Source organism: Marmota flaviventris, chromosome 2, assembly GCF_047511675.1.
Source record: "Marmota flaviventris isolate mMarFla1 chromosome 2, mMarFla1.hap1, whole genome shotgun sequence".
NCBI classification, from domain to species: Eukaryota; Metazoa; Chordata; class Mammalia; order Rodentia; family Sciuridae; genus Marmota; species Marmota flaviventris.
The window spans coordinates 134,529,078-134,556,768 of record NC_092499.1 but is presented as its reverse complement, the minus strand read 5'-3'; the positions used below and the strand labels follow the sequence as shown (position 1 = coordinate 134,556,768).

The window sequence follows — 27,691 nt, the reverse complement described above, 5'->3', positions numbered from 1 at the left end:
AGGCCAGGCATGGTGGTACATTCCTACAATCCTAGTGACTCAGAGGCTGAGGCAGGAGGATGCAAAAATTTGAGGCCAGACTCAGCAATTTAGCAACACCCTCAGTAACTTAATGAGATCCTGTTTCAAATTGAAAAATAAACAAAACTGGGGATGTAGCTCAGAGGTAAAGTACCAAGTCATGATTTCTTCAATTCATTTTTGAAGGTCCTTTTTACAGATCTCTCATTTAATTATTTTTCTATCACCCCCTCCAAAAGAAAGATACAACATATATTTATTTTTATCTAGTGATTTCGTTTTGCCCTAAACACATATTTTTATTATTTATTTGATACTGGAGGTTGAACTGAGGGACACTTAAACACTGAGCCATATCCCCAGTCCTTTCTATTTTTTACTTTGAGACAAGGTCTTGCTAAATTATTGAGACTGTCCTCCAACTAGGGATCCTCCTGCTTCAGCCTCCCCAATTGCTGGGATTACACATAGTTTTAAAAAGAAATTTCAAACAACAATTAGAAATTAATTAGCTGGCATCCAAAATAGCACCACCTGGTTTTATCAAATTTACCGTTTTGTCATATTTTTTCATAAGTTGCTTTGGTCCTTGCTAAATTGCTGAGGCTGGCCTCAAATTTGTGATCCTTCTGCCTCCCCAGCCTCCTGAGTTACTGGGATTATAGGCCTGGTTTTTTATAATAGGAGAAAAGGAGACATTCAGTTGTGATTCTTCTCAGCAGATTGGCTCCTCATCCCACCTCCAGTATTCTTAGAGGCCTATCTGATGTGAGCCTTGTAGCCCACATAGTTACATTTTCTACTTGATTTTTGAGTGTATATTCATAGACCACTACTGTCTTCTGAAGTTGAAGAGATAGAAAATACTTTGTGTTTAAATTTTAATGTAATTAAACCTATCAGTCTTTCCCTTTATAGTTTCTTCCTTTGTTAACATATCTAGGACCGTCTTTCTTACGCTAATTCTATATTGGATGCTCTCCCGCTCCAAGAAAATAGAGAGAAAACAACAAGTCTCTTAATCTATAATTTTATGGTTTTACTATTTATAATATAAATTTATACTATGTCTGGGATTAATTTTGGTATATTTTATGAAGAAGCTATCTATGGTTTTTAAGAATCCATTTATCACTTTGGTTTTGTGTTCTTATACTATAGCCTTATTCTTGGGTCTGTTTTTGGACTCTTACTAAATTTTAATAGCTCAGATTGCTTACTGCTACATCAATTCTATGCTCTTTTAATTGAGGCTGTTTCTTCTCATGTCCTTATTTTAATCTTTTTAATTGCAGTTAAAAAAAACTCATAGCATGAGACCTAATTTCTTAAGAAATTTTGAAGTGTATTGTTAACTACAAGCACAGTGTTGTGCAGCAGATCTCCACAACTGTTTAATTTTGTGTGACTAAAACTTCATAACCATGCAAACCTAACTCCTCCTTTCTCCCTCCTGAGTCCCTTGAAGCTGCCATTCTACCTTCTGCTGCAGTGAGGTGGACTACTTTAGAAAACACAGGGAGGTAAAATTATGCAGCATTTGGCCTTCTGTGACTTGTTTGTTTCACTTAGTGTAATGTCCTCAAGGTTCATCCATGTTGTAGCATGTGACAAGATTTCCCTTTTATGGCACCATAATATTCCATTGTACATATGAATATAGCACCCTTTGTTTATCCATTCATCTACTGATGGATACCTGGGTTGCTTCCACCTCTTTGATATTGTGAACAATGATACAATAAACATGGCTTTGCATGTATCTTTTAGGAGTCCTGATTTTAATTCTTTTAGGTAGACATCTGGAAATGGAATTGATTGCTTGGTTATTTGGTGATTCCATCTTTCTTCCCCCCCCTTTGGTTTTATATATATATATATATATTCCCATAGATAAGCTTTTCCAAAACTTTCCCTCTTAGGATTTTGATTGGAGTTGCTACAAATTTATAGATTAATTTGGAGAGAATTAGCACTTTACAGTATTGAGTCTACCCATTCAGGACTGTGGTTGTCTCTTCATTTATTCACATCTGATTTAGTTTTCCTAGTAAAGTTTTATAGCTTTATTTAAGTAATAGGCTTCATTTCTTATCTATATATTTTCCCCTTGTAACTAACTCCTCTTCTTCTTGCTTTCCTAGAGTATCCTGACGTGGTGGTAAGTCCCAGAGACAAACCAAATATACACAAAATTGACCCTTCCCTATTTTCTTGGACTCCTAAGCTTTATAACTTAGCTATGCTCATCTATCTGACTTTGTTTTCTTGAGGTGGAACCTCTCTCTAAGAAAGTTCCAGAAATCTTCATGCAGAAGTATTCCTTGGGGGTTACCATTAGTTTGTCTGACAGGCAGGTGAATCGGAATTTCAGTGGGGAGCACTTCTTAGGTTCAAGGTGGGACCCTGCTATGTAAAAAAAAAATCATTTAGAAAAACAATAGACTGATATTTAGGCAAATTATTTAAATTTAGAAATGGTAAAATTTCATGCTTCAAACTGAGCTTAGAAACCATCTGAACAAAGCCTTCTTAAGGTTGAAAGACATGCGTGTACCAGCTAGTTTCTGCACAAACCTTTCTTGTGTGATTTTTTAAAAAATGCAGCCATTCTAAAGCAAAACATTTTTAGGCAACTTTTGTCTCTGAGAGCAATGTAGAAGAACAATCTAGAAAAACTGGGGGAACTATGGGATATTTTTACCACATGTGTCTGTAACTCCTTATGTGTGTTTCACACCTAGACCTCAAGAAACGCTCGCTCTGATGAAGACAAAGATGGCAACTGGGATGCCTGGGGCGACTGGAGTGACTGCTCCCGCACCTGTGGGGGCGGAGCCTCCTATTCTCTGCGGAGGTGTTTGACAGGAAGGTCAGTGGTGGCTTGACCTGCCCTGTGTGGGGGGCGTGTTGGTGCCTCTGGAGCGCTGGGGAGGGGCAACCCTTGACTTGGATTTGGTACGTACTGAGACAGTGGTTGAAAACATCTGCTAGGTCGAAATATTAGTCAACCTCAAGTTATACCATGTTTAAAAATGGACTAGTTTTCAAGTGTATGGTCACATACCCAAACCAGACAGTCCTCCCAGGAGTCCGAGGCACCAGGCACATGGGCTTTGAGGAAGAGAAGGCTTGCCACATTACATCACTGAGATTTGAGGTAAGATGGTATGTTTTTTGGGTTCCACCCTTGAGTGGCTGCAATTTTAATTCATTTCTGATTCATTTGCCCTGAGCAAACCATTGATTAAGAAGGTAATGCAAATTTCTGTTTCCACATCTTAGATATGTTAAATAACATGTGTAAAATGTAAGATCACTTCATTAATAAAACCCATAAGCCTGTACCCCTCGCTTTTTGAGACAATTTGAGATATTTCCTCAGAGGACAATTTAAATCCCAGCTAATTTCCCTCAGCTCTTACGAAAGACAAAGCCTCAGGTTGATGAAGCCTGATGTGCTGGTCCTGGACAAAAGAAGACTCCAAGGTTCCGGCAGCCATTCTTCAGATTTAAGATGTTGTCAGGTGAAAGAGTAAATTGTTTATCACTGATTAGCCTCGAGGTACAGAGCAGACATTTAGGCCCTAGTTTAGATTTCGATAAGACTGCTGTTTTACCACCAAGTATGTCCTCTAGTCTCCTTAACCCTTCAATAAATGGTTATTGAACTGAAACCGACGGACTTTCTCAGTGAAATTTAGTCCTTCCTCTAGGTCTCTGGCTCCAGACCCTCTTTCTACCCCTGTTACGTGTAAGGAGTTTAACAATTCATGAATTCAACTAATGCAGATCCTGCCCACATGGTTCTTACAGTCCAGGGAGACAAATAGCAAGGAAGCCTCAAATTTATACATAATGAAAATTTATGTCTTGGGAAGACAAGGGAGTTTGCCTGCTTCCTCATGTTTTCACAGTGGTGAGGAAGTAAAGGCCCTGCTGTTCTAGGTGAGCAACGCTGTATGGAAGTACAATGGGGAAATGGTGCAATAGTGGGATGTACTTATCCTGTTGAGGCCTGCCAAGGGAGGGCCACACACCTGTGGACCAGGGGAGCAGGAGATTCCTAGGTTGAGCATAAGTTCCTTCCGACTGCTGGGAAGTCGCTGGAGGGAGGGTGTTCAGCTAGAAATTAAAGTAGGGAAGGTAGGACTTTGGTGCCTTTTAACCTCCCAAGTCTGGGGAATATGAATAATTTGCAATTAAACAATAGGGTTATAGTGGAAAGGAGTGGGGTTTGTTTGCATTTGTCTTTGTTGAGTTTTTTTTTTTTAATATTATATAATTGTCTTTGTTTTAAAAAGAATAATTTAGGGGAATACATTAAGGGCTATGAATGATCACATTCATCCTCTTATCGTTCAACCAAAATACTTACATGTTTATTTATTATTTGATTAATTTTTGAAATGATGTTGATTGAGCTTGAAACATCCTTTTGCCAAGTGGCATGTCTTAGAATGTGTGTGAGTTCATGCCTTCTCTCTCCCAGGTGGGCTGTGCTACTGATGCAAACGCTGAGGATCAGGAAGGGCAATTGCACACCTTTTTGTCTTTTCTGCACCTATTCAGAAAGGAAGATTTGGTCAGGAGGAGAGGGAAGGGGCTGGACTTTACCATTGTGAGCAAGCGTGGGTGTGCTCTGGTTTGGCAGGTGTTTAAAGCTGGCTACTGTGAGCACTTGGATGGATTTTTCTAAGATGCTGCCCCTGCCCTCCCAAATCTCTTGGGATCTCTTGCCTCCAGTTCCCTTGACTTATGCTGTTCTAAACACTTTGTCTTGGCAATACTACTCTTTCCTGAGCTCCTGGCCAGGTAGGCATATTCTGATTATTTACCTGTATCCACCCTCGGTGGCTGCCCTGGTGAGACAACTCCACGCTGACTCTTTCTTGCATGTGGCCCACCCATCTCTGGACCACAGGAAACCCACATGCACACATTGCTAAACACACTGTCGAAGTTCAGGGAGCCAGCACAGACGCGCCTACTCTGCTTACAAGGGCTGCTGCAGCTGGTTTCTCAGCTATCAAGTTTCTCAGGTGTGAATTATATACCAGCAGTCTACAGGGAAACATATTTGAGCAGTGTCCCTGAAGTTTTTTCCTCTTGGTTTGGAGTTAGCAGAGTCATCCCTTCTGCTCTGGATGGGGCAGGGTGAGGGATAGGCTCACAGCATAACTTTCTCAATGAAATCTCCACAAGTCCTTCCTCTAGGTCTCCAGTTCCAAGTCCTCTTTCTACTCTTTGATGTGGGTAAGGACTTTAACACTTGTGAATTTGATTAATGCATATCCTATCTGCATGGTTCATACAGTCTAGCAAGAAAGATGATAAACAAAAGGAAGCTTCAAATTACATAGAGTTAGAAATTGTGTCAAGTGGGGGGATTAGGTGGTAAGGGAAGCCCTCTGTACAGGGCTACCCTGATTTCTCAGGGAGGCTCTTATGATTCCAATCACTGATAAATGATTTACTGTTGAGAGAAGGTCACTCATGTGAAGAGTTGAGTTCTAGGACCCTGCCCCCCCCCAAATCAGATGTTGGGATCAGCACATGCAAAGACCTTGGAGCAGGAAAGGAAAGGTTTTTATACTTAGAGAACAGCGTGTGGGAAAGTAGAGCAGGTATGTCGAAGAAGAAGGTCGATTTGTAGGCAAATGTAAAGAGCCTTACTCAGAAAAAAAAAAAAAAAATCATCATTTTAATTTTCACTTCACATATTTCATTCACATCTATCTTTTCTGTTACCGTCTCCTGAAGAATTCTAAATGGTCTTGAGCTGCACTAGCTGATCTCTAGCAAGGAACTCAAGGAGCAGGCTGGAATCTCATTTTCTGACCTCCTGCTAGTGTCGTTTGGCTCTTTCCGGTGTTCCAGCTCCTGTTTCCTGATCCCCTCTCTTCCTTTCTCTTAGTTCCTTCGTGTTTTTATGGAGTACATTCTCCAGGAACTTCCTGGTATGTGACAATGTCTTTCCCCTTAAATTTGGATGATGATTTTTCCAAGTGTGTGATTATGCAGGAATAATTTTCCCTGAGAAATTTAAGGACGTGGCTGCGCCTCCTTCTAACACCAAGTGGTGTTTATTGAAAAATCTGACAGCATTCAGAATCTCTCTTCTTTTCTTCTTCTTCTCTAGATACATATGAAAGTGTTTGTCTGCCCCCAGTGTTCTGAAATGTCATACTATCGTGTCTTGGTGTGGGTCCATTTTTATCCACGGTATTGGGCACTTAATGGACCCTTTACTATGAAAACTCACTCCCTTCAGTTTTGAATTATTTCTTGGATGATTTATTCTTTTCTTTCCTCTATTTTTGTTGTTGTTGAAACTCTAATAATTTGAACATTAGCTCTTCAAATTTTCTCTTTGTCCATTTGCCATGCTTTCTGGGAGATCAACCTACACTTATTTTCATACTATTTTACTAAATATTTCCTACTAAGTATTCTTTATTTTTTTCTGAGATAATTTCTTTTCCTTGAATTTTTAAAAATAGGATTCTGCCCCTGCCTGATTCTTTTTTATCTCTGAGGACATAAATTCCAGGTGGGGAGCCAGGGAGCCGTAGGGGTTTCTTCATCTGGTAAGTTCCTGAGACAACTCCACTCTGTTCCTTCCAAATTGCTGTTTTCTGGCTTGTTTGTTTATTTATTTATTTTTTTAAACATTTCTTTATTTCACATTAGAGACTTTTCTGTGACTTCTGGTGACCCTTGTTTGTTCATCTTTAAGAAAAAGCACTGTGAGCTTAATTGGAAAGAGATGTGCTGGTCCATCTCGTTGTCTGATGATGTCTCTGGGTTTTGGTTTGGGACTACCCTGATTTCTCAGGGAGGCTCTTCTGATTCCAACATGTAGGAACCAAGAGGGCAGAAAGCTGGAATCTTGGCATTAAATATCTGAATTTGAGTTTAACCCCTGTTCTCAGTGTATTACTCTGGCCCTTCATTGTAGTTAGTTCTCAGTCCAGAGACTTCTGTTTTACCCACTTCAGATGATAGCACTGTCTTTGGTTGAAGCAAGAGAGGGTTTCTGGGACCTAGCTGCTCCACACACAGACTTCCAACCAGTTCTGCTGTTTTTGACCCCAAGTTTATCCCACTTCAGATGTGTCTTTTGTATTACTTCTGGAGCTTTTTGTGAGTCTACAGAACAAATGGAGTTGCTTCTAGAAACTTCCCCATGGCTCTCATAGGACTTACCTTTTGTGGTCTGTGGAGTCCAAAAACATCCTTAGTATGAAACAAATAATTTAAATACCTCCACAACTTTTACGGAAATTGAGTTTGCAATAAAAAACCCTCTTCTAAACGATCTCCAGTCCCAGATGGTTTCACTGGCGAATTCTACCAAGCATTTAAAGAAAAATTTACAAAAATTTCATACAATCTCTTCCAGAAAATAGAAGAGGAGGAGAACATTTCCCAATTCACTTTATGAATCTGGTATGACTTTAATACTGAGACCAGAGAAAGGCTTTACAAAATAGGAAAACTGAAGACTGATTTTTTTTTTGTGAATATGCATGTAAGGATTATTAATAAAATACTATCAAATAGCCTTCAGAAATAAAAGGAATTGTACACTATGACCAAGTGGGTTTATTCTAGGGATGTAAAGCTGGTTCAATATCTAAAGTTAGTCAGTGTAATCCAGCCAGTTTAAGAATGAAGAAGAAAAAAAAATCATAGGCCCATATCAGCTGATGCAAAAAATCATTTGACAAAATTAAATTTATGAAGAACAACTCTCAGAAAAACAGGAATAGAGGGGAACTTCCTAAGCTTGACAACACCTAAACACTTACAGCTAGCATTATAGTTATACTTAATGGTGAAAGACTGAATATTTTTTCCCTTAAATCAGGAACAATGCATGGTATCTCCTCCCACCAACAGAATGCTGAAAATTCTGCCCTGAGTAATTAAGTCAAGAAAGGAAAATAAGTAAAACTGTCTTTGTGGATGACATTTTTGTCCACATGAAATATCCTAAGTAATCTAAAAAGTAACTTCTAGAATGTAAAAGTGATTCATAAAGGTCCTGGATATAGAATAAACTTACAAAAAAAATCTGTTGTATTTCTCTTATTAGTGATGAACTTTGACACCAAAATAAAAAGTACAGTACCTTTTATAATAACTCTAAAATGTCAGATATGTAGGTTTGAATCTGTATGAACATGTACAGGACTTCAAGTTGCTAATGAACGAAATTGAAAGAAACTCTGAATAAATGGAGATATATAACTTGTTCATTGGTTGTGAGACGCAACCCAGTGAATTTAACAGTTCTTCCCAAATTGACTTATAGGCTGAATGCAATTCTTAAAATACCATCAAGATGTCTTTTGTAGATGTGAGCAAGAATATTCTAAAATTTATATGGGAAGGCAGAGACCTTGGAATAGCTTTGAAAAGAAAAAAAGAATCAGCTTATTTTATATTAGGACTTATTATGTAACTATAGTAACCAAAAGTGGTATTGGCAAAAGGACAAAAGCATAGATCAATGAGAGAAAATATTTGCAAAGTGCGTATCTGACTAAAGACTACTATGCATATTAAGAACCCTTGGAAATCAACAAGTAAAAATCAAACTAGTAATTAGGAAATGAATAAAAGCCATGAGCCCATATTTTACCAAAGAGGACACACAGAAGGCAAGTGAGCACATGAAAAGATGGCCATCATTACTAGCTATTAAAGAAGCACAAACTAAAACAATAATGAGATACCTTACAATCCTATTAGACTGCCTAAAAAAAGAAAAAAGAAGAGTTGAGAACATGAAATGCTGGCAAGGATACAGGGAAACTAGATCACTTATGCACAGGTGGCTGGAATGCAAATTGGTACAGCCACCGGAAAATGGGTAGTTTCTTAAAAAATAAATGCAACTGTCGGATAAGTCAGGGCTTGTAATCCTGGACATTCATCCCAGAGAAATGAAGACATAGGTTCACATAATTAATGTGTATAAATGTTTATAGAAGCTTTATTCATAAGAGCCAAACAGTAGAAGCAACCCAGATGCCCTTCATTGGGTGAATAGTTAAACTGTGGTACGTCCATGCCATGGAATACTACACAGCATGAAAAGAAACCATTGACACACAAAGAACCTGGATGACTCTCCAGAGAGTTAGGATGAGGTTAATAAAAGCTAGTCTCCAAAAGTTGAATGCTATGATTCTGCTTATATAATACTCTTGAAATGACACAAATTATAGGAATGAAAAACATATTAGTAGTTGCCTAGTGGTAAGGAGAGCGTTGGGTGGAGGGAAGGGGCTACAGCTACAAAAAGCAGCTTTAGGAACCTCATGATGAAGCAATTGTATATACTTTAACTGTATCTGATAATTCTTTCCATTGTTTCTTGCAATTATTAATAATTAAATTATTAAAATAATTTATAATTATTTTAATATAAGAGATTTTTAATGTAATAAAAACCCTCAGAAATTCTAGGCAAAGTAGGACATAAATCTATTTAATAGTAAAGTTGAACCCACAAGAAATTAAGGAAAGTCCACAGAGTCAAAAACTAAAGAGGAAACTGAAGGCCAGACCAGCAAGTGCATAACTACTTCCTTGCCTGCCCTGTCAATGGAAATGGGGTTTGATGGTCTCTTGAACCCAGGCTGTTAAGTTTTAATTCCTTCTTAATCCAGGAGATCAAGTTTTGAGTGTATGTGAAGCACAGCAGCATGGAACTTCAGCCCCAACATAAAGGAGGGACCCCATACACTTACTAAACAGATGGACCAGGAAAAAAGTATCATTCCAAGAGATAAGGAACTTAAATATCTTGGTTCTTAATTCTGATTAGAAATAAATTTTCCACTTTGGAACAATGGAACTGTTCTCCCAAGAGTTTGAGGTACAAATATATTGACCTGTCTGTATTGTATGTGTTAAATATGTTGAATGTTATCTATCTCACATGCCTGTGGAAGCTTTGAAATGACAATATTAACATGAAACGTGATCTTGTAACTGTGATGAGTGGCAGTAGTGGACAGATCTAGAGAGACAGACTACCAAGTCAGGCTGCCTGAAGATTTCTACTGATGGAGCCATTCTTATGATAAGTTTGCAATCCTAAAATAGATAACAGGCAAGGAATTATTTGCCATAAGTAAGCACTAGTAGGTACAGCAGTGAGGATTCAAGGGAGAAAAGTCATCCAGTTAACTGTATTGATATATTGATGATTTTTATCATCTGATAAAAATGAATGCTTACTCACAACTGAAAAGAAAAATCTTGGGAAACCAGCAATAGAGGTGTACTCAATGTATAGTCAATATTATCCTTCCTAGTAAAATGTAACTCTGTTTTCTTTAATACTAGGTATGAATAAAAGAGAAATATTGGGGAATTATATGGGTCAAATTATATTGTTATATCATGTGCATGTAAGAATAAAAAGAATGCCTGTCATTGTTTGTATTCATTACTGAGGATCCTAGTCAGTGTAATAAGGCAAGGAAAAAAAATAGAAAGTATTATGATTGGAAAAGAAGAAATAACTAATTGTATAGATACTATCTGATTATGTGGATAGACAATCCAAGAATTCCTATAATACTAATAAAATAGTTCATTGAAGATTACGGGAACAATATTAATACATAAATAACTGTGTTCTTACACTACCAAAAACTAAATAGAGGGCTAGGGATGTAGCTCAATGGTAAAGTGCTTACCTAGCATGTGCAAGGCCCTGGGTTCCACACCCAGCACTGAAAACAACAACTAATTAGAAAGCAAAATTTCAAAAGGTAATATTTATACCACTAAAAAAATGTAAAGTCTTTGTGATAGATTAAATAAAAGGTGTACACAGTCTTTAGGGAAGATTTTAAAAGCTCAACTAAATAAATGGAGACAGATAACATAAACACAAATAGGAAATCTCAACATCATAAAAGGCTGACTTCCCCTAATTTAATCTTTAAATGGGGTGTAATTCCAATTATAATGGAATTATAAAGATAATAAAAACAATTTTGAAAAAGATAAAAATAGGAAACTTGTACAGACGTTAAAAATTTTACATTTATTTGTAATAGTGGTATGAGGACAAATATATCAAAGTAGCAAACTTAAGAGTCCAGAAATACAAATATGTATCAAGGAGTTTGAAATATATAGAAGATATTATCATAAATCAGTAAAGGAAGATAAATATTCAGTTTAGGGATCTTAGATATGACTATTGAAATCCAAAGGAAACTACTAAAATGTTTTGGTCCATTTAAAGAATAAATTCTAAGTGGATTAAAGTCTACTTATAAAAAATAAATTTTGAAAATATTTAGGAAAAAAACAGAAGGAAATCTCTGGGTAATGAAATATTCCTTTACTAAGATAGAAAGATCTTAAATAGTTATAAAGGAAAATATTGATAAGTGCAAGCGCAGTAAACACTTCTTATAAAGACTACTATAACCTTAAGGAAAGACATAGAGGCAGAGAAAATCTTGACAATGTATATAATCTATAAAGAATAAGCATCTGAAATATTTAACTAACTTCTATATACCAATAAAACAAAAGCAAAAACAAACAAGTAGAAAAACAGGCAAAGGATTTAATCCAGAAATTTATAGAAAGGGAACCTGCATAGTCAAAAACAAATGAAAATATTAATGTCACCAACAAAAAAATATGGCAAAATAACAGGAAATGAAATATGCTGATTTTTCAGGCTTGGAAAGACATTAAAAATTTGAGAAGCTAAATATTGCCTAGTTTCTAAAAATGAAAACCTTTCTGCACTAGTTATCAGAAAGTGGTTTGTCCATATTAGAGGGCAATTTGAGAGTATCCTCAATAGCAAAGATATAATGCTCACAACATAGGTCCCAGAGAAACTTGTGCAAATTGGCTAAGATGATGATGCTCATTGTGCAACTATAGGTATTTTAAAATTTGGAACCAACTTAAATTTTCGACATTGAGGAAAATCCATTGATAAATAAAAATAATTGATACTAAATTGTAGTACTTTTATAAATTGGATTTCTATACAGTCATAAAAATAAATTAAAAGTTACACATGTCAACATGGAGGTTCTTAAAAATAGAGTTCAGATAAGCAAAAAAAAAATTAAAAAATAAAAATCAGGCTGCAGAAGGCCATGAACACAAAGTCACATATAAAGTTGAGCTGAAAAATCAAAGCTGTGAAATTATAGATGATATGATGCCATTTCCTCAGTTGCCTCTTTTATTTATGGAGTACTGCTTGCCTACATTTTTCATTTTTTAGGACTTATGTCATGTTCTAATCTTAACCTGTATTCTGAAGTTTGCTTTTAGGCTTGAGGAACTCCACATTTGCCTTCTATCTGAGCTCATCTAATTTAAACAAATATATGAAGCTGGAAAACATATTAAATGTCCCCACCCCAGAAAAGAAAAACATACAGAACTAGATATATAACTTTATATAAAACTAAGTGAGAGAATACTATGTTCTGTGGTATTTACAGTGAGATAAGTGGATGGCAGTTTAAGTCCTTTTTCCAACTTGGTTCCTGGCTTGGGGCCAGACCTGGAGCATATCCACTTGTACAATGTTTCAGAAATAGGGAGGGTAACTTCATTTTCCTGCATAAAAACAAAATTAGCTTTATTGAACAGGAGGGTAGAAGTGTTCTAGAGCTTCATCGTCCCTAACCCACCCCCATGTTAGACATGTTCACCGTGATTTTGGAAGTACTCAAATTTTCTAGAAGGAAACCTACTTCCTTTGGAAGGCTTATCGGGCCTCTTTATCCTTGAGCAGCCATAGAGACCCATTAAATCTTCATAAATATTGAGCACTTGTGGTCAGTTTTTCTTGGAAATGGAATATGGAGGTGATTGCATACAAAGCCAAACAAAAAGTCATCCCAGGCTTTAGAAAGCATTCTGGTGCCTTCTCTCTTATCAGTGTGCTCCTTTAAATTCATGACTTAGGGACAGGGATGAATGTAGCTATTTTGCTCATTTATTTCTTTGTGGATAAAGTCATTTCAGAATTTTATTACATTTAAATGCTCAAGTCGGTTCTATTATGCCGCAAACCATACACCAGCCAGAATGTCTCTTTCGCTTGCAGAAATGTGTAACTTGATATTCTCGTCAAGTGCCAACCATGGGAAACACAGGTTTAACTTAACTACTATTTTAAAAAAATTAATATATTTTTATTCTTCAAAACACATGCTTCTCAGTCTTTATGACACTAGTATTTAAGTCAATATATCACCAAGTGAATATAATAAATTATAGTGCTATGAACTCTAGGGAAATTTTATTAATGTTTTTAATGTATCCTCACGGAATCAACATATGTTTTTTATATATTCATAAATTTATGACTTCAAAAGTCTTCAGTTTCAGGGTGCTATGAATGTTGTAATGTATAAAAAATACATAATTTTAAAATGATGTTCTTGAATTTTCATATACTCCTGATAACCATTAGCTCTTGCATATAGTAATTAGAATGATATTAAAAACTTGCAAGTAATATTTCTGTAGCTTAGTTGATTTGGGCCAAAGGAATTATTTCCAGAATAAGCTGGCAGGTTCCTGCTTGGGGAATTAGGACTCCAATGTCCTTAACTTTAAAATAACTTGCATTTCATTTTATGTCTGTTTCATAAAATAGTCATTCATTTTCTTACTGAATTGTAAGCAAACTGTGCCCTGTCAGTAAAGGCCAGTCAGTGGGTTTAGTGTGTTAGGTTGGACAAAGGGAAATATAATATTAAGAATGGTGGCCCTGTGGTTGGGTTTTTTAAAAACAAAACAAAAAAAAACACACCTTACTATTGACTTGTAAAGGGAGCTGGGAGATAATCATTGCATCTTCCTATCTGCCTCCTAGTACCTAGTAGATTCACTATAAGGTGTTAAAGAAGGAAGGCATCCAAAATGGTGCTTTGCATTTTGAGATTTCATGATATAAAATACTTTCTTTCCCATGTCACTTTGATGCAATTGTACTGGGATTTGGAGTGAGGATGTACTTATCATTTTGGTTTAAATTTTCAGGCTCAAAAATCAAGATGCAAGCTAGTGATTCTAGGATAGTAGCTTAAAATCAAGACACAGCAGGTATCTGTGGGGTATATAGACCATGCATGGGTGTGTGGTCTACATAGCCATCCTGAGGCATAGCCATTAGATACCTTTGATGGATATGTTTTTCCCTTCATTTTCAGTTTCTTTCTTTAAAATATAGTTTTTTTAAAAAAAATTAAATAACTAAAATTAAGCAAATGCATCTCAAAAATTATTCCCGAAGTTCTGAAACACTTTTAAAGAAAATGCCATTCTTTGTATGTTTCCACAATTTTTGTATCCCAGTATTATTAATCAATTCAAATACTATCTTTAACTGTGTCTAATTTGGCTCTTCCCTTTAAATTGGAATTACAAATGTTTTAGGACTGTAATCAATGTGGTACAAAACGCTTTCAGTTATTACAGGAAGTAATAGGATCTATTAGCAGTTTTCCTCAATTGGGGTGTTTCCAAAATAAGTCAAGTAACTTAGATTACCCTTTCACTTTTCATGTTATTTATTTTCTTCTTTTCTCCGCACATGAACAGTAGAATGAAATACATCTCCTGAGTGCATGAGCTTGTCCACAGGCACAGCTGCTGCTCCCAGCAGAATTGAGTCATTTCCCTTTGACAAGGAGAGAGACTTCTTCACCGGTTTTCCTGCCAGCCTCCCACTTTGGTGCACCTTGAGTGTTTAAAATTTGATGTAGTCTCATTAAGATTTTAATAAATTTCAGAAAAGTATACCTAGGACAGGCCAAAACATGTTATAAAATATGAAGACTTTGTCAACCCACTTGTCATAATCTGAGAAGGTGGGAATTTGAGAAGGAGCAGCTAATTGGACCTGACTGTCTTCAGATTGAGACATTTAACTACCACTAGGGCAATGCTTTTGGAGTCAGCCATGTTGCTGTTTAATTCACTCCCAAACCTCTCTCCCAAACTAGTTAGGATTGCATCTCCCCAAAACACAAGCCATGAGGACACTAAGGGGTACATGTTTCAAGTGGGACAAAATGTAAAGTGAGGAGATATGAATTGTCAATGGACAGGGCAAGTGTGAGAAGGGCTGCAAAGACAGAAAAGTGAAAATCAGAACCAAAAAGTATCGAACACCATGAATTACAAAATAATCACTACAGGGAAATAAAATCAGGCATGAGGAAGTATATCTATATATTTCTTGGAAACACAAGAAAAGGCACAAGGAATTAAACATAAGTAAGAGAAAATCATGCAAAGATGATAAAGAAAACAAATGTCCAGAGGGAACTCACCTCAGAATTACAGACAATTCTGGAAAAAAGAGCAATCATTGAAAATCAGAGGCTGGGAATAAAAGTACATTTTTATTAAACTGTAGTGAAGAAATAGCTTTATGAATATGCATTGAGAAATTCCCATTTATTTTAAAACACATACATTTTTGGTAATGAAGTATTTCATTCAAAAGGGCTCACCACTTTCAGTCAAAATGGATGGAAAGAATCATAATTAGATATATCCTGAATATAACTTTTACTTTAAATGCTAACAAAACAAAACAAAAGGAAACTATAAGCTTCCAGGCAGAAAAATAAAGCACATGTGCAAAAGAATAAAAATCAGACTTCTTTGGAAGCCACAGTGGTCAGTGGTCAGTGCAGCATGCCTACAGTGTCGAGGGAAAGAATCATATAAATAGAATATCACATCTTGCTGAATTTTCTTTTCTATGTGAAATAAAAGGTTCATTAATATACCAGTCACATATACTTCTTGAGAAAGCAACCAATTAAATAATACTCAGCCAACCAATAGTTTAAAGCTCAGATATTAGAAAAATTTCAAAGGGACTAAAATTTGTCATCCATTTCTAGGTATATATTCTACGTATGAACAAAAACAGGAACATAAAGATGTTTAGCAAAGCATCTTTATATTACATAAACAAGAGCAGACTCAGTAATCTCACTTCTAGGTATTTACCCAAGAGAAATGAAAGCTTATGTTCACACAAAACCTGTATGTGAATGTTTTTAGCAGTTTTTTTCATAATTGCCTCAAACTGGAAACAACTCAAATATGCAGATACGGAATAAAAACTTGGGCATGCATTCAACAGAATAATACTTAGCATTTAAAAAGTTGCAAACTACTGATATACACAACAAGAATAAATTTTAAATGTATTGTGCTAAAAAAGAATCCTTCTTGAAAAGCTACTCACTGTAGCTTCCTATTGATTCAATTGATATCACATCCTGCAAGAGTCTTGATGTTGGGGTCAGAAAACAAATCAGTGATTGCCAGGAACTGAGTGGGGAGAGATGGACCATGAAGGGGTGACACGAGGCATCTTTAAAAATGACAGCACTGTTCCAAATATTGATCGTGGTAGTAGTTCCTATACAGCATGTGTTTGTCAAATCTCATAAAACTATATAACTCCCCAAAGTGAGTTTTACTGTGTGTAAATTGTAAAAGAAGGAAACAAAGAAGTAATACCATTATAAGCGGTAGTATCTGTTCAATGTGAATATTCTTAACACATACTGAACTATACACTTAAGATGATGAATTTTATGTTATTTGTGTTTTACCAGAATTCAGAAATTTTAATTCAAAACTAACAAAATGAAGTCTGTATAATGGATGGTTATGTAATCATTAAAGGAATTTTCCCTAAGCATTATCAGTATTTATAATATTAGATTAAAACCAATCCAAAGCTGAATTCACAGTGTGATTTTCAACTCTGCAAATAAATCATGACGGAAATGCTAGAAGATTAAATTCCAAAAATATTGGAATTGCTGGAGTGATTTGGGATGAATGATCTTCCACCTTGAGACCTTTTCTTTTTCTTTTTGGTACCAGTGATTGAAATCGGGGATACTTGACCACTGAGCCACATCCCCAGCCCTAATTTGTATTTTATTTAGAGACAGGGTCTCACTGAGTTGCTTAATGCCTTGCTTTTGTTGAGACTGGCTTTGAACTTGAGCCGATAGGATTATAGGTGTGTGCCACTGCGCCTGGCTATCTTGAGACTACTTGGTACTGTGTTGGTCAGTTTTGCATCACTGTGACCAAAATACCTGACAAAAACATCTTAGTGGAAGGAAAGTTTATTTTAGCTCATGGTTTCAGAGGTTTAGTCCATGATTGGCTGACTGTTGCTCTGGACCCAAGGTAAGGAGGAGCATCATGGTGTAAGTGTGTAGCAGAAAAAAGCTACTTAGGTCATAGCCACAGGGAAGCTACAGGTGCTTCAGGGAAGATGAACCCATCTAGGACTTCTCCAGCTGTAGCCCACCTGCCCACAGTTACCACCCAGTCAGTCCATTCCAAGTAGGATGGATAGCTAAGGTTACAATTCTCATAATCCAATAATTTCACCTTGAATATTCCTATATCAATACAGTACTTTTTTGGAGACACCTCATACCCAAACCATAATAGGTACATTACTTTTTACCTGTTCTGTTTATGATCAGTAAAAATATAATCATCAGAAAGTACACGTAGTGAGTATATTGCTGACTCTATCAATCACTTCATGTAGATTCAAGATTCACTTTTTAAATATTTCTGTTCTCACAGGACTAAATATTTTTAAAAAGCTGCAGTGTTAGGCAATTTTGTCATTGTGTAAACAGCATAGAATGCATTTACACAAGCAAACATGGGTACGAAGTCACTATACATTATTATTTTGGGGGACCACCTTCATTTATATAGTCTGCTGCTGACAAAAAATGCCATTATGTGACAAAGTCATTATTTTCTCTTGTTTTTTTTTCTTTTTTCCTTTAGGAATTGTGAAGGACAGAACATTCGTTACAAGACATGTAGCAATCATGTAAGTCCTATAATCAGAACATATAATCCCAAAAATATTATAACTCTTAAGTTATAATATTATAATATGTGTTGTTAAAAACTAATGGTCTCTCAATAACCTTTGTAGAAAATTTGAATATTTCTTTAGTTGGCAACAACTTTTGTATATCCAGCATCTTTTCCACTTATATGCCCTTTTATGTCATTTCAAGGTCATGATCTAATTTGGTCAGTATTTAATAATTTCTGAATTTATAGAAACCAGTACACAATACCTTAGACTCCTTCAAATTCAAAGTGCTTCACAAGGTCTCTGCATTATAGGAAAGTGAAATATGTGAATGAGGGGACTGAGGCTGAGTTGGGTAAATTATTTTCTGAAGATCACACAGGAAGGCTACAGACCTGAATTGGTCTAGTGTTGTTTTTGCCATTGCAAACCACCTGTTGTGTCCACTGCAAAATATGTTCAGGTGACTCATCAGAAAACCACACACAAGTTTAGATAATCATACTTTCATTTTACATCAGTCAACATTAAAAGAAATTAGAATATTTTTCTTTACAAATATAAAAATGCAAAGTAAACATCAGAAGGAACAGATCTTGTTTTCCACTCAGAGTGTTTCCTTTTGGTGACACATACCTAAATCAAAATAACAGGAATTTAAAGGGAGTTATGAGAATCTGGAGAGATCATCTGAATGAGATTTAGGTTTTTCTTAAGCTTTGTTAGATGATGAAGTAATATTCTAGACAATAGTAACTAAAGTATGGTAGCTTGTTTTGTTTTTTTTTTTTTTTTTGTACTAGGCATTGAACCCAGGGACATTTACCACTGAGCCACATCTCCCTTTTTGCTTTTTATTTTGAGACAGGGTCTCACTGAGTTGCTTAGGATCTTGCTAAATTGCTGAGGCTGGCCTCCAACTTGTGATTCTTCTGCCTTACCCTCCTAAGTCACTGGGATTACAGGTGTCTACAATCACATTCAGTGCCTGGTAGTTTTTAAGAGATAAACCTTGGAGTTGCTGAGGTAAAGGAAGGAAGAATATTTTAAGATACTATTGTAGAAACTCCAACATCTGGAACAGTAGCACAGACCTGTTATCAAGGGACAAGGGTCAGGAAAGAATAGGGAACAAACTCTGAGAGGCAACTGAAGAGAAGTCGGAGAAATGAAGGCCTCCCTCCAAACCAGTTGGTCTCCTACTCCCACATCTCTGGGTGGATCTTAGCCCAGGGAAGATCCTGTTTAAGGAGCACAGACTCTGGCTGCTGTATTTCAGAATTCTGCCCACTGCAGCAGAATACACTAAAAACAATAGTTTCCAGGCACTCAAGGAAAAATCAGATGCTCTTTTGGTTTGTTTTGAAGTCTGGATGCCATAGGGACATGCATTCAGAGAGCACAAGGAAATTCCATCCCCAACCTGCAGGAGACCATGCCTCAAACAGCAGGAGTAGGAGCCTCCACCAGGGCTCTGGGACCACACTGCCCTCCCCAGCAGGCTGCGGTTCAGTGGCTCTCCCAGGTTCATTCTATCAGGGGAGATGGGGCTTTGGACTCAGGCTGAAAGATTAAGGAACAGAACATGCCTGTGTGCAGGACTCTGGCTTCCAGGTGACTGCCATCTTCAGACATAAACCTCAGCATATATCCTTACAACCAAGTCCCAGGTAAAGAATTATCCTTATCACAGGTATATCAGAGCAAATGGAAAATTTCCCAGGAAGTCATGCATGTCAGTCAGTAGTGAATTCAGTAACTACTCATGGTTTTTTTTTTCTTTTTTAATACTGTGTTTATAGGATTAAAGGCAAGACTGGAAGAGGCCAGGGGAAAATATTTGTTAAATTATACAGCATATATCACAATTTGACAAGAATATTTGTAACATGAACATATGTATGTGTGTGTGTGTGTGTGTGTGAGTGTGTGTGTGTATTTTTGGGGGAGGTGCTGCGGATTGAACCCAGGGGCACTTTACCACTGAGCTCTATCCCCAGCCCCTTTTAATGTTTTAACTTTAAAATTTTTTCTTGGGGCTAGGGATATAGCTTAGTTGGTAGAGTGTTTGCTCTGCATGTGCAGGCCCTGGGTTCAACCCCCAACATCCCCCCCCACAAAAAAATTCTTGATACAGGGTTTTGCTAAGTTCCTTAGGGCCTTGCTAAGTTTCTGAGGCTAGCTTTGAACTTGTGATCCTTCTGCTTCCTGAGTTTCTGGGATTTCAGTCCGCCACCGTGCCCAGCCATGAACATGATTTTTTATGAGTGTAGTTAGCTCCGTGCAGTGGGTTCTCTAGGATCCCTGAGGACTTCCCAAAACAGGCAACATTTGATGTGGCCCTTAAAGGTCCTTCATACCATGGATCCTATGCATGGTTTCCAATACCTTTTGATTCTGTGTTTTTCCTTGAGATGTTCTTGTCTTTCCATTGCTGTTGGTTGCTCCTGCTCTAGGAGAGAGCCACTTCTCCTGTCTCCAGCCTTCCAGGCCATCCTGCAATTACACTGGTCTCCTCAAATGGCACCTATTCTGTGTCAGTCCCCTGCCTGCATCTTGGTGTTCTCTGATCCCCTCCCTTGCATACAGGGGCGTTCAGAAGTTGACTAGGTGTATCTCTTATGCATCTCACAATTGCCACCCTTGCTGGACAAGACTGTGCACTGTTGCTAGTGGATACTAAATTTATCCCTCCTAGTTCTCTTTTGCTCATATTGTTTCCTATATCTTGGCCTATTTGCAACTCACCATCCAGTAAATCTCATCTCAGACTTCACTTTACCACAATGTCTTCCTTACCAACTCTAGCTTATGGTGACCACTTGGTAGTTTGTTTTTATATTAGAAATTTTTGTCGTTTGTTATACAAAAATATCACAAAATTTAACTTTTAAAATTTGCTTACAACAAAAACTGTATTTTTCTTTGATCCCTACTCACTAGTTAACTGGATGAAACATTAACCAATGTCCAAATTACAGCTTAATACATTCCCATTATATAAATAGTTTCTTAGGTAATGGTCTGTCTCTCTTGCATAAAAATACCCAATTTATTAGGTAATCTTCCTGCCTTGGCTTCTCTCTTTAAGTTGTCCACATTCCTGTAGTTGTAAGAGGGTAAGGAGACCCCTGTTTTCAGGGTGGTCTGTGAATGGGTGCTAATGGTCATCAGCTTCTTTCTTCTTTTCATTCTTCCTTCCTCCACCCCTCGGCCTCCCTTCCTTTCCCCCCTTTTCTTCTTCCTCTTCCTTCTCTGAGCCTCCTCTTCCTTTTCTGTGTTTCCCAGACTGGCTACTCCCTCTGAGACACAATTCTTTTTTAGATGTACCAATTCTGTCTATCAGATTAGAGTCAGGTCTTGCTGATCTCAGGTCTGTTCTTTCCTTATCAACTCTTAATTCATTTTATAATTTAACTCTTGGATAACAGTTTTATTTCCTTTATTTCATTCCTACTGCAAATCTACAAATGCCAGTAATTGCACACCGTTTCCATGTGTTTCATGCATGTAGATGTGATCAGAGAACAAGCTCATGGAATGCGAAAGTTGGACTATATCCTGTTCCCTATAGCATATGATCTAGGGTGAAGCTCATAAAGTATATTTAATAAATAAGTGCTGCCTTGAACTTAACTCTGATTAAGAAATACTTCTCAGGGAAAGGAAAGGAGAAGAATGTTGGGCATTTGAGTCTCGTCTCCATGTAAAACACAAGAGCCCCTAGATTGTCTTGAGCTGGGGCCTGGCCCAACTGAGCTGCACTAGGTGGGCTTAAGTGCTGATGATGTAAATGCAAGCATTTAATGTAAGTATTTAATGTAATGGCTCCTGCCTTTAATCAAAAGCCATATCATATAATGGAGTGCTTGCTGATTTGAATATCAAATTATTAACTCTGCCATATCCCGTTGTATTTTTTTTGCTAGGGGCTAAACACTTTGTAGGTCATGATTTCCTCCATTTATCAAATAGTCCGGACCTGCCTAGCTTAAATGGTGTGGAGAAAAAAAGAACGCCCCTAATAACCTCTGGCAGACTAGGAAGCATTATCTAGATTTAAACCTGTCTTCACCAGCAATCATCATTTTCTAATGTTACAAGGCAATAGTTTCCTCAGTTCTTATCTTCTCAAAAGAAAGATTTCATCCGGTGACACAGAATAAGCATTAAAGTTCTACTTAGTGAAGTGGAAGTAAGGCCCAGAGACCATGGAGCTGGCTGTTCTAAGAGAGGACACAGCCTGGGGGTTTCCACATGGCAGGTTTTTACATTTGGTCTTGGAAGCTTCCTTTCTCATGTATTATGTTTGGGATGGTTACTGTGGTTTCCCACCATGGCTTAGTGCACCTGAGCTCATTTCACCATGTTGGAAAAATTCATATCAGTACCTAAGTGGGATCTATGGGGCTTTGGAGGGGGTGTCAAAACTGCATTATAAATTATATTACAGTGAGCCTAGAGTTACCAAAATGACAGTAACAGTGATTTGCATATGCTCCAAAGTTAGAAAATCCCTTAGTGTGGTCACACCCAATTTCTTTAATTTTAGAAGGTAGTATCTTGTGGTGAAGGAGGTTTTTACATCTCCTGAGGTAAAGTGATCTTTCATAACTATTCTCCCTCTCCCATCCTCTTGCTCTATCTACCTACCTACCCCACTCTGACAAAAGGAACAGAGAAGCCTACTAAAATGAGCTCTAGAAAAATGGGATTCATTGAATGGATTTGTGGTTACAGAATGGAATTTAAGCATAAGTAGACCTTGAAGACCTGGAGCCAAAAATCAGAAAGGAACATAGGTTACTTGCCCCTTTTATTGAAATGCATGGTTTATCGTCTTCTTCCTTATCTAATTCATTCTTCTCTGCTGTGGGAACTACCTTGGTTTGCTTCAATATTCATTTCATAAAAGAAATGGCCAGCCCAGCCTGGACTCATGTGACTTCTCAGCTCTGGCTCTTTTGGTTGCAATTCCAAATGGGGAAAAATTAACCTGGCATGGGCCAGATACTTGCTCCCAGGTGGTCAGCTATGGCCAGGGAGGACACACACCTGGCTACAGTTTGGGCAGGGACTAAGCTTAGCTGCCATTCTAAGCTGTCTTCTGTTAACTAACTTTCATTAATTTTTGAAACTTCATTGTGTTATGGAGGTTAACAAAGGCCAGAGCGAGGCAGCCAGCACATTCGTGTCTGGAGAGTGCTGGCAACGTCAGTCAGGGGCCACGTGCAGGGGAGTTGCCTGCACCCTGCTGCTCTCTTACACATGTTTCTTTGGTTTCAAAGAATCAGATACAGAAAAAACTGGCTGTGGCTAGAGGAAAAGGAGGTGATGTCATTTTATCATTGATCTTGTCTATGGCCAGATGGAGGATAAAGTCCTCATTTCAAGAGAAAAAAGTCATCTGGTTCCAGTGTTCTTCAGTTTGACTTGCTTCCATAGGTGTGACCTGAGTTCAGAATTTAATCTGCCTAAGACGACAAAAATGTGGATACAAAATGGTATTTTGGAGGGGTTCTCAGCAAAACAGCACAACTAATTCCAGGAGATAGTTTGTCAGTTGTTTTTTGTGTATTCCCTACTCACTCTCCAAACAAGATTCAAGGCAGTTAATAACACAAAATCTGAAAGCATATACATGGTGAATCACAAAGGTCAAGTAGTAGAAAGGGGAGAAAGTATGATTTAAAATCCTGGCTGAAAATTTATTAGTATCTATTAGTGAGAAAAAAAAAATAGAGCTAGATTTCTGACTCATACCATTCATCAGAATAAACTAAGTACCAAAAGCAAAATTAAATGGGAAAAAATATTTCTAGCACAAATGACAAAACTTGATAACCTCACTATGAAGTTAATAGTTTTATCTGCTAAAATAATAAACAACATACTTTCCAGTAGATAAATGAATCAAGGATATAAAATAGGAAATTTTTGAAGGGTTGGTACAAAAAGCAAACATACATGAAGACATTAAACCTAAATAATAAAAAGAAAATATAGAAGATAGCAATGAAATTCTGTTTTATACTTTTGATTAGAAGAATATTAAAAAAATTATTAACGTACAAACTTGGAAGAAGTATCGAGAAAAAGGAACTTACATAACCTGGCAATAATACCTTTATAGAGGACAATTTGGCAGTAGTTTGAATAGTCCACAAAACTAGCATACTCTTTGACTTAGAAACTAGTCTTCGGGAGATAACCAAAATTTGTATAAAGATTTAGATACAGGAATCTTTGTTACTTATTTTTTAATTTATTTTTTTAAATACATGACAATAGTGGAATACATTACACTCATTACTACCCATACACAGCACAATTTTTCATAACTCTGTATATAAAGTATGTTTACGCCAAATTATGCCATTATACATGTACTCTTTTTTTGGCATTACAATTCTTAATACATGTATAAGTTACTTATTTTTAATTGGAACTATTTCCCCAAGTGTTTATAAAGAATACTAATTATTTTAATAATAAAAGATCAAATAATATATTGCCTTTTTCTGTATCTGTTTTCTTTAATTAGGAATTTTGGTGTACCAAAATTCAATGAGGAAAGTCAACGCTTTTATCATCCAGCACCTTATTCTGGAAATGCCTAGAGGAAAGAGTTAGTAATTTAGTAAAAAGACCCCAGAATCATCAATACTTGTCCAAGTGCTTTTTATAAACTATCATTATGAAAGTGCCTTTAGAGTGTTTGCTACAATTTACTTGTTTTCATTTTAGACAGAATTTGAACAAGCGACATTATCTGCTGCCCAGCCTACAGCCAGTGGAAGCAAGTGTTTGGTATCAGTGAAGAGCAAAGGGTGGGGGGCATGACAGGGGAGAAAAGGCACATGAATTAAACAACAACAAAGATAACAAGTTTCACAAAGCCCTGTAGTTTGGGATTAAATTAGGAGCAAATAACCCTTCCCATTGAAATGACTCCAGAAAGCATGAATAATAATTGTGTTTCTCTGAAGACCTAGAATCACCTAGAAATATTAAGGGCCTTTAGTTTCCCTTGTTTCAAAAAAGAAGGAGGCCATATATTGCACTTGGAAATTTGTATCTAAGATTGTTAAATGAGGGCAAGATTTGATACCTAAAATGGTAAACTTTAATTATCTGATAAACAAAAATACCCGAGTGGAAAAGTCATCAGAATGAATGAGATGATGGATTAATTAATCCTGTATGGATTATTATTGCAAGATCCCAAGTGGAATTTCATAGCTATAGATTCAGTTTCTAATTTTTAAAAAGGAGGAAATAATGAAAGAATGAGGTGTTATTTCCAAGTAAAGATGCAAGTGGAGTCTGGTCTTATGAAATTCTGGTGGCCTTGCTCAGCCCTCTGCTGGCCCCTGTCCCTGGTTGATGTGTCAGAGGGTGATGTTCCTTTTTCTCTGCCTCCAGGACTGTCCCCCAGATGCAGAAGACTTTAGAGCCCAACAGTGCTCAGCCTACAATGATGTCCAGTATCAGGGGCGTTATTATGAATGGCTTCCACGATATAATGATCCTGCTGCACCATGTGCACTCAAGTGTCATGCACGGGGACAGAACCTGGTAGTGGAGCTGGCACCCAAAGTACTGGATGGAACTCGTTGCAATGCTGACTCCCTCGATATGTGTATCAGTGGCATCTGTCAGGTAAGCCACACCTGCCTCCCATGTACCTGATTAGGGTATGTGTCATGACACCTCTTGATATTTCTTCTGTACTTTTTGCTCACGCAGGAAAATATTGGCTTTTATTATTATTTTTAAAGGCAATCTTTTTAAAAATATTTTTTACCTGTCAATGGATCTTTATTTCTTAATTATTTATGTGTGATGCTGAGAATCGAACCCAGTCCCTCACACATGTTAGGCAAGCTCTCTACCACTGAGCCACCACCTCAGCCCAAAGTAAAAATATTTTAGAGAATGCCACTAGCCTTTAAATCATGTTTTAATCATTTAAAATACTGTAAACTTTACCCACAGAGAACCAAATGATTGCAGTATATGACTTGTGATTCCTCTTGATCATTGATTCTCCAGTGGGAATAGGCATCAGAATCCCCTGGAGGGCTTGTGTTGACAGAGTACTGGGCCCATCTCCAGAATTTCTAACTCAGTGGTCTGGACTGGGGCCCAAGAACTTGCACTTCTAACAAGTTCTCAGGAGATGCTGATGTGGCTGGTGGAGGACCACACTTTGAGAACCACTGCTTTGGAAGGATAACACTGGTGGTCTCTCTTATTAAAATCAATCCATTGTTTTGGGTATTTGGGAGCAGGGATTCACTGAAATCCTAGCAGGAATGCATTCCAGCAGGTTTCTCAGATGGACTTTGCAGAACTCTGTTACATGTGACTGTGACTGAGACATAAACCCTTATAATAAGTGTGAGATTTGAGGATGCTGCGGTTGGCTGCAGAGACAGTGTAGGGGTCACAGGAAAATGATAGGAACTTCTTCTGAAACTCTAAAAATTGTTTAAAAAAATAACAAGCATCTAGCTTTCCATATGTTCAGTTATTCTCATAACAAATGCAGCAACGATAACAGCAAGGGAGCAACCCCACCACCCATCAAGTGCCAGGTACTCCAGACTTTCAGACTTGAAGAGGAGCTTTGAACTCTTGTTTTGTTCCATTAGCTTAGGACTTCCAGGATCACATTGAAAAGTAGTAATGAGAGGGGCATCTTTGCCTTGTACCTGATCTCAAGGGGAATGTATCTAGTTTCTTTCTCACCATTAAGAATGATGTTAATTCTAAGGGTTTTTTTTTTTAAATAAACATTCATTGTCAAGTTGAGGAAATTCTCTTTTATTCCTAGTTTGCTGAGAGTTTTAATTATGAATGCTCTAGTGATGGATTTTGTCAAATCCTTTTTCTGAGTCTCTTGATACGGTCATTTGTTATTTTTTATTTTAGCCTATTGATGTGATGAATTATATTAATTGATTTTTAAATAACCAACATTTCATACCTGGGATAAATTCCATTAGGTTGTGGTGCATAATTCTTTCTATACATTGTTGGGTTTGATTTACTAATGTTTTATTGAAGACCTTTATATATGTGTTCATAGGAGAATGAGTTAGGAAGTATTCCCTCTGCTTCTGTCTCCTGAAATAGATTGTAAAGAATTGGTATAGGGCTAGGATTGTGGCTTAGCGGTAGAGCGCTCGCCTCACACAGGCAGGACCCGGGTTCGATCCTCAGCACCACATAAAAATAAAGGGATTGTGTTGTGTCTATCTACATCTAAAAAATAAAAAAGAAAAAAAAAGAATTGGTAAAATTTCTTCCTGAAGAATTTGGTTGAATATAGTGGTAAACCCACTTGGGTTCAGTATTTTCTGTTTTTGAAGGTACTTAATTATTGGTTAAGTTATTTTGACATGGACCTACTTTGTCTATTTTTTTCTTGTGTGATTGTGGGCAGATTCTGTTTTTCAAGATGTGAGTCCAACACCTGGGTTATGAGCTTATGGGTATAGATTTGCCCATAATATTCTTTTATTCTTTCTTTAGTGTTCATGGTTCTGATCTATAACAATGTTTCTGCTTTAATTTCTGATAATAGTATGTTGTTTCCTCTCTTTCTTTTCTTAGCCTAGTTAGAGGCTGACTAATAAGATATTAATTATATAAAACTCTTAAAAAACAACTTTTGGTTTTGTGGATTTTCTCTGATGAGTTAGTTACCATTTTCACATTGACTGAATTTTGCTCTATTTTTTTGTA

General features: G+C 37.0%; 1 protein-coding gene across 2 annotated transcripts in view; it reads left to right on the top strand.

Annotated features, from left to right (window-relative positions):
* Positions 1–27,691, top strand: part of Adamtsl3 (ADAMTS like 3) — a 321,518-nt gene that overhangs the window by 99,463 nt on the left and 194,364 nt on the right. For both annotated transcript variants that reach the window (XM_071608576.1, XM_071608575.1), the window contains exons 4-6: positions 2,766–2,893; positions 17,902–17,947; positions 25,364–25,600. In XM_071608576.1, coding sequence (XP_071464677.1) covers positions 2,766–2,893; positions 17,902–17,947; positions 25,364–25,600 — 411 coding nt within the window. The remainder of the gene's footprint in view (positions 1–2,765; positions 2,894–17,901; positions 17,948–25,363; positions 25,601–27,691) is intronic.